Raw genomic sequence first — 13076 nt, 5'->3', positions numbered from 1 at the left:
TCCTGCATTGCCGGCAGATTCTTTACCACTGAGTCACCAGGGAAACCCATACATATGTGTATATTTATATACTATGTATATATATTTATATATTTTTTTAATACATATCAGTACATATGTATTTTGCTTTAGCCATTCTAATAGGTGTATAGTGATATTCAATTATGTATTTAATTTGCATGTGCCAAATAACTAATGAATTGAACATATTTTGGGGGGCTTATTTGCCATTTGGTGAGTTAACTATTCCAAGTTTTTCAAGTTCTTTATATGTTCTGATATAACTCTTTTATCAGATATACAATTTACAAATATTTTCTCTCAGGTTTGTATTTTTAATCTCTTAAGAATGTTCTTTGTAGATCAGAGATTTAATTTTGATTAAGTCTAATTTATCAGTTTTTTTTTTTCCTATGGATTTTACTTTTGGCATCATAGCTAAGAAATGTTTGCCTGCCCCACATAAAAGCTCTCCTACATTTACCTCTAGAAGTTTATGGTTCTAGGTTTTGTATTTAGGCCTAAGACTGAATTTAAGTTAATTTTTGCACATTATATGGACTGAGGTAAATATGGGGGAAATATGGATATCCATTAACTCCTATACCCTTGTCATAAAAACTATTTTGTCTCCACTGAGTTGCTATTTCTATCCTTTACCAATACCACACTTAATTACTTTAGCTTTATAAATAATGAGCTTATGAAAGTGAAAGTGAAGTCGTTCAGTCATGTCCGACTCTTTGTGACCCCATGGACTGTAGCCTACCATGATCCTCTGTCCATGGAATTTTCCAGTCAAGATTACTGGAGTGGGTTGCCATTTCCTTCTCCAGAGGATCTTCCTGACCCAGGGATTGAACCTGGGTCTACCCACACTGTAGGCAGATGCTTTACTGTCTGAGCTACCAGGGAGCTAATAATAAGCTTACAATGAGTAATATTATACCTTCAGTGTTTTTCAATCTTTTTCTTTTGTTCCTTTAGTTCTTTTACCTCTCCATTGTAAATTTTACCATCAACTTGTTTAGTTCTGCAAACAACTCTGCAAAAAAAATTTTTTTTAATCAAAATTGCATTGAATTCATAGATTTGTTAGGGAGAATTGACATCTTAACAATATTCAACCTTCCAATCCATGGACTCAGTATATCTCTCCATTTATATATATCTCCACTGATTTATTTCATCAGGGTTTTGTGGTTTTCAGTATAGAAATAGTGTGTATACTTTTTAAAAATTTATATCTAAGTATCTAAGTATTTCATGGGTTTGGTATTACTTCAAATGGTTATTTTTAATATCTTAATATCCAATTGTTATTTGTTGGATAGTTGAAAAAGCAAGAGAGTTCCAGATAAACATCTGTTTCTGCTTTATTGACTATGCCAAAGCCTTTGATTATGTGGATCACAACAAACTGTGGCAAATTCTTAAAGAGATGGGAATACCAGACCACCTGACCTGCCTCTTGAGAAATCTGTATGCAGGTCGGGAAACAACAGTTAGAACTGGACATGGAACAACACACTGGTTCCAAATCGGGAAAGTAGTATGTCAAGGCTGTATATTGTCACCCTGCTTATTTAACTTATATGCAGAATACATCATGAGAAACACTGGACTGGCTGAAGCACAAACTGGAATCAAGATTGCTGGGAGAAATATCAATAACCTCAGATATGCAGATGACACCACCCTTATGGTAGAAAGTGAGAAACTAAAGAGCCTCTTGATGAAAGTGAAAGAGGAGAGTGAAAAAGTTGGCTTAAAACTCAACATTCAGAAAACTAAGATCATGGCATCCAGTCCCATCACTTCATGGCAAATAGATGGGGAAACAATGGAAACAGTGGCTGACTTTATTCTGGGGGGCTCCAAAATCACTGCAGATGGTTACTGCAGCCATGAAATTAAAAGCCACTTGTTTCTTGGAAGAAAAGTTATAACCTACCTAGACAGCATATTAAAAAGCAGAGACATTACTTTGCCAACAAAGGTCTGTCTAGTCAAGGCTATGGTTTTTCCAGTAGTCATGTATGGATGTGAGAGTTGTACTATAAAGAAAACTGAGCACCAAAGAACTGATGCTTTTGAACTGTGGTGTTGGAGAAGAGCTTGAGAGTCCCTTGGACTTCAAGGAGATCCAACCAGTCAATCCTAAAGGAAATCAGTCGTGAATATTCACTGGAATGACTGATGTTGAAGCTGAAACTCCAATACTGTGGCCACCTGATTTGAAGAACTGACTCATTGAAAAGACCCTGATACTGGGAAAGATTGAAGACTAGAGGAAAAGGGGATGACAGAGGATGAGATGGTTGGGTGGCATCACCAACTCAATGGACATGAGTTTGAGTAAACTCTGGGAGTTGGTGATGGACAGGGAAGCCTGTCATGCTGCAGTCCATGGGGTCGCAAAGAGTTGGACACGACTGAGTAACTGAACTGATTGATAATATATAAATATACAAATGATTTTTATAATGTGACCTTATAGTTTGCAACTTTGCTAAATTTACTTATCAATTCAAGTAGCCTTTTGTATGGGGCTTCCCAGGTGGTGCTAGTGGTAAAGAGCCCACCTGCCAGTGCAGGATACAAGAGACACTGGTTCAGTCCCTGAATTGGGAAGATCCCCTGGAGGAGGGCACGGGAACCCACTCCAGTATTCTTGCCTGGAGAATCCCATGGACTGACTTAGCACACATGCACAGCCTTTTATACTCTTTGGGATTTTCTACATGGATAATCATCCATCTAGAAATAGAGATAACTTCATTTCTTCCATTCTAATATGTATTCATTTTATTTATTTACATATTTATTTTCTTATGTACTTACTTCTTTATTTTTGCCTTATTGTACTGATGGGAACTCCAGTACAATGTTACAAGTAGGAATGGTGAGAGAGGATATCCTTGCGTTGTTTCCAACTTTGGGAGAGAATATTCAACCTTTCCTCATTAGGTTAAGATGTTGTTACCTGTAGGTATTTTGTAGATGCCCTTTATTAGGCTAAGGAAGTTCCCTTCTATTCCTAACTTGCTGAGTTCATAAATTGGTATTGAATTTTGTTAAATGCTCTTTCTGCATCTTTTGAGGTGATTATAAGGATTTTTTTCTTTCATCTCTTGATATGAAGGATTCCATTGATTTATGTTGAATTCTGAACCAGCCTTGAAATACTAAGATAAACAACTCTTAGTTACGATGCATTATCCTTTTTGTGTATTGCTGGACTCATTTGGCTAGTGGGTTCTTGGAGTTATCAATCTGGAGTTTTATTTTCTTGTAATATTTTTATTTTGTTTTGGTATTTGGTAATGCTTTTTCACATGAGTTGCTCAGCTGTTTAGGATGCTGGGGCTGATGAACATTGGGGGCGGTGCTCAGCCTTAAGTTGAAAACCAAGGGTGTACAGAACTTTGGGAGAAGTCAAGGAAACCCAGCACAGGTGATACCAGCCTTGAGTTCTTGCTGAGCTTTAGGAACTTTAGAATCTTCATCGCCTTGGGGAAACTTGCATGAGTCCCACAGGATCCTGTTGGCTCTTGAACCCCAGGTATGGAAGCCAGAACACATGGGCTCAGACACCAAATCTCCAGTCCTCTGTTCCCGATGACTTCAAGAGTGTTTTTGACCAGAAAGCTGGTGACCTTACCAGAAAACCCAAGCTCTTGGTGAGTAGGAAAATATTCGCCAAGGTGCACATAGTTTCCCAGCCACATACTTCTTTCATTTCAAAGGTATTTTCACTTGGATTTCTGAATTGAAATGTTGTCTACTAAGGAGTTTCAGGAGGGCTTGTGTAAGAGACTGATAACATTGCATTCCTCTAGACAAAAGAACTTATCTAGATCATTTTTATCATATTGAAATCTGTCTTCTAGGAAGCTTTTACTAGAAACTTGTTTCCATTTCTTGATTTTCTTTTTAATAATCATCTTTTGGTCTGAAGTACAAAGTTAAAAAAAAAAACACCACATTTTTATCCAGAAACCTGTGCAGAAAGATGGGCTTCTAAGTTTTATGGTAGCCTCTTTGTTGGACAGTGTTTATGAGTAAGGAGTAATTTTATTGTTTCTGGGCTTGACAGCAGTTCTGGGACCAGCAAGGAACTCTTTGTCCATATTACTCCCTGGTAGGATTTGGCTCTGCTTGCCAGGTGGGGTCGTTTCCAGGACTTTAAGGGTAAAATATTACTGATTCCTACAGAAGACATTTGGCACATGCTGACAAGGGTGTTAGGAGAAATTTTACCTTGCCTTGAAACATTCTGTTAAATAAAAGAGTTTTGGGGGTCATTAATTGTACAATTGCTAGAATGAAAATGATTTATGTATTGATATTGGGACTGAGTTCTTGGTTTTGGGGTCTGCTTTTCAAGTGGGTGAGTTCAAGTGGAAAAACAATGAGCCTCATTCTAGAAAATACAGTATAGTGTTTTACACAGAAGCTTCTTTGAAAGGGAGTTCTGGTTTAATTGCCAAAATGAAACACAGGAGGGTGCTGCCCAGAATCTCACAGGTGTTTGATTTGCTTGTTGTGATTTTTGAAATGCTGGCTGGTAAGTATCTGGTCAGAAAGTAAATTTGCAGGCTTTCTAAAAAGGGAAATATATAAATAAATATGAGTTGAGCAGACTTCCCCCATATATTATGAAGAATTTTTATATAAAAGTGAAAGTCACTCAGTTGCGTCTGACTCTTTGTGACCCCATGGACTGTAGCCTGCCAGGCTCCTCTGTCTGTGGAATTCTCCAGGCAGGAATACTGCCGTTCCCTTCTCCGGGGGATCTTCCCAGCCCAGAGTTTGAACCCAGGTCTCTCCCATTGCCGGCAGATTCTTAACCATCTGAGCTACCATAGAAGCCCATTAAATGTTTGGGATTCACCACCAGTGGAGATTTCTGGGTGTGGAGTTTGCTTTGTGTGAAGATTTTAACTACAAATTCAATTTCTTTAATAGATATGGGACTACTCAAAGTTCCTATTTATTCTGAAGTGAGTTTCAGCAATTTGTATCTTTTAAGAAACTTGTTCATTTCATCTAAGTTGTTGAATTTATAACATAAAAGTTTTTGTGATGTTCTTTCATTAACCATGAAGAGTCTGTAGTGATGTGCCATATTTCATCTCTAATATGAGTAATTTGCATCTTTTTTTCCTTCTTGATTAGTCTGGTATAAATTCATCAATTTTATTGATCCTTTCAAAGAAGCATCTTTAGATTTCATTGATTATGGCTATTGTTTTTCTATTCTTCATTTCATTGATTTTACTCTTTATATCATCCTGCTACTTCCTTTAGGTTTTATTTGCTGTTTTTGTTCCATAGTTTCTTAAGTTGGGAATCTTTACATTAGGGGTTGACAAACTACAGTCTCCAGGCCAAATCTGGTCTGCTGCCTGCTTTGTAAATCAGCTTTATTGGAACACAGCCATGCTCATTTATTTATGTTTTCTACAGCCGCTTGTGTGCTACCATGGCGGAGTTGAAGTGTTGAGACAGAGACCATATGGCCCACAAAGACCTAAATATTTACTCTTTGACACTTTATCAGGCTGTTACTACTGCTTCAGATAACTGATTTGAGATCTTTCTTTTTTAATATAAATATTTTACTACTATATTTCTCTTCAGTACTGCTTTATCTGCATCTCATAAATTTTTGTATGCTGTGTTTTCATTTTCTTTCAGTTCAAAATATTTTCTAATTCCCCATGTCACTTTCCCTTTGACATGTGTTATTTAGAAATCTGTTGTACAATGTCCATATATCTGGGAATATTCCAAACATCTTTGTTACTGATTCTTCTTGGTTGACTCTATTATATTCTGAGAATATATTTTGTATGATCATTTGGTGAATCTTCCCTGTGCACTTGGAAAAAAAAGTACTTTGCTGGAGTCTTCTATTAAAGTTGATTGGATCAGTTGGTTGATAGTGTTATTCAGCTTTTCTATATCCCCACTGATTTTGTCAGTTACTTAAAGAGGAGTGTTGAAGGAACCAGCTAAAGTTGTGTGGATTTATTTCTCCTTTCAATTTTATTAGCTTTTTTTTTGCCCAACCAGAGATTGAACTCAACTGGTGCCCTCGGCAGTGAAAGAGTCCTATCCACTGGACAACCAGGGAACTTCTGATATGCTAAATATTTTAATTAACCACGGTCCGCTTTCAAAAAGCATTACACTTCACTTGAAGTATTGCAATTTGCTTCTTACCAACTTACAACAGCTCTCAAGAAAAATTATAATCTAAAATATTTTTCTCTGGGTTCATTACTCTGTTGATAAGATCACTTCATAATTCTTCTGTCCTTATTTTATCATCAAAATGTTTATAGTAAAACATATATAAGTGCAATCAAAATGATAGGGAAATAAAAGGTAATTGTTGTTAGTAATGTTCACATGGGTCTTCCCTGGTGGCTCAGATGGTAAATAATCTGCCTGTAATGCAGGAGATCCAGGTTCAAATAGTCTTAAATGTCACCAACATGACGTACAAAAAAGCCTAACTAATTGCTTGCCTTTTGTTTTCAGATATTGCAACTGTAGAAGAATGGTTAGTAAGAATCACTTTACAATATGGATTAAATATTTATACCACTGAAGGAACCCTTCTGGATACTGTTCGAGGTAAATGCCAGTAGGTAAAAGTAAAGCAAAAGTTGTATTATTCTTTCAACAAATTTTGTAAACTATAATATGTTATACTCTGTGCTAAGTGCTAGAGATAGTTAAGAGATAATCATGACTCCAAGGGCTTACAATCTGATGAGGCAAAGATTTCAATATACATGGGTAATTTTTAATAAAGTTCTGCAAAGTGTGCTTGCCATGCCCACCTCCAGGGGATCTTCCCAACCCAGGCATTGAACGCACATTTTCCTCATTGCAGGCAGATTCTTTACCATCTAAGTCATCAGGGAAGCCTAAGAATACTGGAATGGATAGTTTATCTCTTCTCCAGGGGATCTTTCCAACCCAGGAATCAAACTGGGGTCTCATGCATTGCAGGTAGATTCTTTACCGTCTGAGCTACCAGGGAACCCAATCCCAAAGAAGGGCAATGCCAAATAATGTTCAAACTACCACACAATTGTATTCATTTCACATGCTAGCAAAGTAATGCTCAAAATCCTTCAAGCTAGGCTTCAACAGTATGTGAACTGAGAAGTTCCAGATGTACAAACTGGATTTAGAAAAGGCAGAGGAACCAGAGATCAAATTGCCAACATCTATTGGATCATAGAAAAAGCTAGAGAATTCCAGAAAAAAAATCTACTTCTGCTTCATTGACTCTGCTAAAGCCTTTGACTGTGTAGATTGTGACAAACTGTGGAAAATTCTTCAAGAGATAGGAATACCAGACCACCTTACCTGCCTCCTGAAAACTCTGTATGCAGGTCAAGATGCAACCGTTAGAACCAGACTTGGAACAACAGAGTGGTTCCAAATTGGGAAAAGAGTGTGTCAAGGCTGTGTATTGTCACCCTGCTTATTTAACTTAAATGCAGAGTGCATCATGAGAAATGCCAGATTGGATGAATCACAAACTAGAATCAAGATTTCCAGGAGAAATATCAATAACCTCAGATATACAGATGACACCACCCTTATGGCAGAAAGTGAAGAAGAACTAAAGAGCCTCTTGATGAAAGTGATAGAGGAGAGTGAAAAAATTGATTTAAAGCCTAACATTCAGAAAAGTAAGATCATGGCATCCGGTCCCATCACGTCATGGCAAATAGATGGGGAAAGAGTGGAAACAGAGTGGCTGACTTTATTTTTCTGGGCTCCAAAATCACTGCAAATGGTTACTGCAGCTATGAAATTAAAAGATGCTTGCTCCTTGGAGAAAAGCAATGACAAACCTAGACAGCATATTAAAAAGCAGAGACATTACTTTGCCAACAAAGGTCCATCTAGTCAAAGCTATGGTTTTTCCAGTAGTCATGCATGGATGTGAGAGTTGGACTATAAAGAAAGCTGAGTGTCAAAGAATTGAGCTTTTGAACTGTGGTGTTAGAGAAGACTCTTGAGAGTCCCTTGGACTGCAAGGAGATCCAACCAGTCAATCCTAAAGGAAATCAGTTGTGAATATTTATTGGAAGGACTGAAGCTGAAGCTGAAACTCCAATACTTTGGCCACCTGATGCAAAGAACCGACTTATTAGAAAAGACCCCGATGCTGGGAAAGATTGAAGGCAGGAGGAGAAGGGAATGATAGACAATGAGATGGTTGGATGGCATCACCAACACAACAGAGATGAGTCTGAGTAGGCTCCGGGAGTTGGTTATGGACAGGGAGGCCTGGCGTGCTGCAGTCCATGGGGTCTCAGAGAGTCTGAAACAACTGAGCGACTGAACTGAACTGATAGTGCTATTGTTGTTCAGTCACTAAGTCGTGTCTGACTCTTGGTGACTCTATTGTATACAGGAAAAAACCTCAGTCTTGGATTTTGTATTTATCCTAGTTTTCCTCACCTTCCCTTTTCATGTTTATTCTTTTGCTCCCACTTTGATACAGTGCTATGTAGAATGCAGAGTGACAGTGATAAGTGTTAGTTGCTCAATTGTGTCTGACTCTTTGTGACCCTGTGGACTGTAGTCCACCAGGCTCCTCTGTCCATGGAATTCTCCAGGCAAGAATACTGGAGTGGGTTGCTATTTCCTACTCCAGGGGATTTTCTTGACCTAGGGATTGAACCCAGGTCTCCTGCATTGTAGGCAGATTCTTTACCCTCTGAGCCACCAGGGAAGCCCAGAGTAAAAGTAAATAAATATTTCATCTTATGGAAAGAGTCACCTGGGTAGCTTTAAGAAAAGTAATGATGATTCAGGGCCAAGATGAAGCGGGAAGACCCTGAGCTCACCTCCTCCCCTAGGCACACCAAAATTACAACTATTTACAGAGTAACTATCTATGGAATGAACAGAAGGCTGCAGAAAAGATTTCCCACAAGTGAACATTTAAAGAAGGAACCACAACAAGATGAGTAGGAGCCGGGAGTAGAGTCACTGTAGAGCCAAAATGTAGGCAACCCACAAATGGGAGGATAATCACAATTGCAGAGGTCTTCCCTAAGGAGCAAGGGGTCCAAACCCCACATTGGGCTCCCTAGACTGATGTACAGAGAAGACAAGCTCCCAGAACACCTGGCTTTGAAGCCCAGGGCAGCTCGTGTGCGGGAGAGCCAGAGGATTGTAGGAAACAGAGACTCTGCTCTTAAAGGACACACACCAAACTCACATGCTCCCAGTCCCAGCGCAGAGGCAGTAACCGGGAAAGAATGTCTGTCAGACCTACTTAAGATACCATCAAACTTGAGAGATTATCAAGTTTAAATAATCATGTATGAGCAAAGTGGTAATAAATACATACCTATCAATAATTTTACTCTAAATGGACTAAATACTCCAATCAAAAGACAAGTGGCTGAATGGATTAAAAAAAAAAACAAGAATTAATATTGCTAAAATGACCATACCACCCAAAGCAATTTACAGATTCAATGCAATCACTGTCAAAATACCAATGGCATTCTTCACAGAACTAGAACAAATCATTTAGAAATTTGTAGGGAAACACAGAAGACCCTAAATAGCCAAAACAATCCTGAGAAAGAAGAGCAAAGCTAAAGGTACAACACTCCTTGATTTTAAACTGTACTATACTTTGTTTTGTTTTGTTTTTTAATTTTTTATTTTTCAGTGGGTTTTGTCATACATTGATATGAATCAGTCATAGAGTTACACGAATTCCCCATCCTGGTCCCCCATCCCACCTCCCTCTCCACCCGATTCCTCTGGCTCTACAAAGCTATAGTAACTAAAACTCTGGTACTGATACAAAAATCAGACACATAGTTCAGTGGAATGGAAGAGAGCCCAAAAATGAACCCACACTTCTATGGTTAATGAATCTATGACAAAGGAGGCAAGAAGTACAGTACAGGGAGAGAAAACTTCAGTAATTAGTTTTGGGAAAACTGGAAAGCTACAGGCAGAAGAATCAAACTGGACTACTTTCTCACACCATATTCAAAAGTAATTCAAAAATGGACTAAAGACTTAAATGTGAGAACTTGAACTCCTAGAGGAAAGTGAAGGCAGTACACTCTTGGGTATCAGCTTACAAAATACTTATTTTGATCTTTCTCTTCACACAAAGGAAACAAACAACAAATGGGACTTCATCAAACTAAAAGGCTTTTGCAGGGTTAAGGAAATTATCAATAAAACAAAAAGGCCACCTACTGAGTGTGAGAGGATATATGCAAACAATATATCAGATAAGAGGCTAACATCCAAAATACACAAAGAACCCATATAAAAACAACCTCATTTTTAAAATGGGCAGAAAAACTAAATAGACATTTTTCCATTGAAGACAGGCAGATGGCTGACATGCACTTGAAAAGATGCTCAGCATCAGTAATCATCAGGGAATGCAAATCAAAAAAAGCACAATGAGCTACTACCTCACCTGTCAGAAGGACTGTTATCAAGAAGTCAGCAAATAGCAAGTGTTGGTGAGGATATGGAGAAAAGTACTCCTGTGCCCTGTCGGTGGGAATGTAAATTGGTGCAGCCACTGTGGAAAATTAAAGTTCTTAAAGTTTCCAGTTACAGAAAGGAGATTCATCTGTTTGAGGAACTGAGAGGAAGCCAGTGTTGTGGGAGCACAGTAAATGACACACCCTGGTGTGTAATGAGCTTAGACAGATGGGCAGAGGTCACAGTAAAGTGTGGATTTTATTCTTATCATAATGAAAAGCCACTGAAGTGTTTTAAGCAGGAGAGTGATACTGATTTATTCTTTTTAAAAGCATCACTTTGGCTGCCACGTAGAGAACTGACTCTTGAGGGCAGATGGCAAGAATGGAATGAAGGAAATTGGTGGGCAGCTGTTGCCACTTTCCACACAGGAGATGGTCTGGAGTACTTGGGATGAGCAGTGGAGACTGTCAGAAGTCACAGTGTTCAGGATCCAGTTTGAAAGTAGAGCTGATATGACCTCCAGGTGGAATGGGGATGAAGGAAACAGATATTAAGGATGAATCCTAGATTTCTTACTTGAGCAATCAAGTAGATGACAGTATCATTTACTGAGATGCTGAAGATGTGGGGAGAAAACACTGGGAAGTGGCAATAAATATTAAGGTTAGAGTTACAGCTGGGAATCTTTATTCATTACTAAATTCAACAGAGATGTTGAAAAGTATTATCTTTACTTCCTAATCTTTGATTCACAGCTCAGACCACTTCACTAAAATTGCTGTTAATCCCAATCACCAGTCACCTTCACATCAGTCGCTTTTCTCTCTCCTTTATAGCTTCTCACCAGTCAAGACTTTTAATCACGCCTTCATTCCTAAAACACTTAATATACAGTACATCAGTAAAGAGGCATTTTCAAGTCAATGGAGTCATGTTCCAGATGCAAGTTCAAATCTCCCTGCCCTCTGAGATATGGTCATTAATTGTCTGTACACTCATGCTACAACCTAGAAAGTCAGCCGCCTTGCCCCAGATTTCTTTGAATTTCAGAATGAATTAATTTGGTTATAAATTGTGTCTCTTTTGCTTCTTGCTACACTATGTCAGCCTAGATGGAAACTTAGCTCCTTTTCTTACTTTGCCCAAACTGAAGTGTATACTAAGTTTTTGGTTTTATAGCAGACTTTACTGAAAATTTGATGAGGAGATTCATGTTGCAGAAATGTAAACAGCTATGCAGTGACTGTGTCTCTGTTCTTAAAAGTCCTTTGACTATTTTTGAAATTCAGACAGCAGTACTCTGTCAAACTGTCCTGACTTACTTTTTATATTCTCTTTTCTCTTTTTTTTTTCAGAAAAATAAACTCTCCCATTTCTCATGCTTTAAGACTTTGTCCAGCTCCAACCCTTTGTATATCTACAAATAGATTGCTGGGTTGAAGGGCTGGAAATATCTTGCCTCTGACTGGTTTTTGCTGTTAGTCTTTCCCTGACTCCTTGGTATCTTCCAGAAATCCCTCAAAGTGTCTTGGCCAATGATGACAACTTTCCCCATTCTCTGTTGCTGTTCCAGATTTATTCTCATTTATATATATCTCCTGCTGTCTCTATGGGATTGGGAAAGTGAACAGAAAGGAAATGTGGGGCCTCTCAAAGCAGAAGTTATTCTCTAAGTTATAAATGTGCAAACCCTGTGATCCAGCAATTCCATTTCTAGGGATAGATCCTGTGGCCAATTGTATTTCCCAAAGATGTTCAAAACAGTATTTCCCACATCACATGCTCTTCTGCTGTATGACCTTGCCAGACCCCCTTCAAGGAAATTAACCTTCATTCCTCACACTTTGGAAAATAAGAATCAACCTTTTTTAACTGATGAAAAATGAGGTGATACACCCATTTTTTTAAACAATGGAATAGTTCCTTTACATGATTTCTTTAAAATCCTTAAAAGAAAGAAATAATGAATTGTTTAAGAAATGCAAGTCAAAACTAAAATAAGGTACCTTCTCATTGGTCAGAATGATGTAGAGAGAATCCAAATCGCTCAGTCATGTCCAACTCTGTGACCACATGGACTGTAGTCTGCCAGGCTCTTCTGTCCATGGAATTCTCCAGGCAAGAAAACTGGAGTGGGTAGCCATTCCCGTCTCCAGGAGATCTTCCTGACCCAGGGATTGAACTCAGGTTTCCTGCATTGTAGGCAGATTTTTTACCATCTGAGCCACCAGGGAAGCCTCCTTGGTCAGAATGGCCATCATTAAAAAGGCTACAGGGACTTCCCTGGTGGTCCAGTGGCTAAGACTCCTTGCCCCCAATGCAGGGGGCCCAGGTTCAGTCCCTGGTCAGGAAACTAGATTCCTCATACCACAACAAAAATCAAAGATTAAGACCTAGCACAACCAAATAAATAAATGTATTTCTTTAAGTCTACATATAATAAATGCTGGAGAGGGCGTGGAGAAAAGGAAACCTTCCTATACTGTTGATGGAATCTTCCTACACAGTTGGTGGAAGACAGTATAGAGGTTCCTCAGAAAACTAACAATAGAATTACCAAT

At 38.5% G+C, this 13076-nt stretch overlaps 1 protein-coding gene across 1 annotated transcript in view; it reads left to right on the top strand.

Annotated features, from left to right (window-relative positions):
- CATSPERB (cation channel sperm associated auxiliary subunit beta) overlaps window positions 1–13076 on the top strand; it is a 120942-nt gene that overhangs the window by 17305 nt on the left and 90561 nt on the right. Inside the window, exon 5 of the mRNA XM_065906074.1 lies at window positions 6553–6648. Coding sequence (XP_065762146.1) covers window positions 6553–6648 — 96 coding nt within the window. The remainder of the gene's footprint in view (window positions 1–6552; window positions 6649–13076) is intronic.

This window comes from Muntiacus reevesi, chromosome 15, assembly GCF_963930625.1.
Source record: "Muntiacus reevesi chromosome 15, mMunRee1.1, whole genome shotgun sequence".
NCBI lineage: Eukaryota > Metazoa > Chordata > Mammalia > Artiodactyla > Cervidae > Muntiacus > Muntiacus reevesi.
The sequence above is the reverse complement of the archived record's forward strand: the minus strand, read 5'-3'. Positions and strand labels throughout refer to the sequence as shown.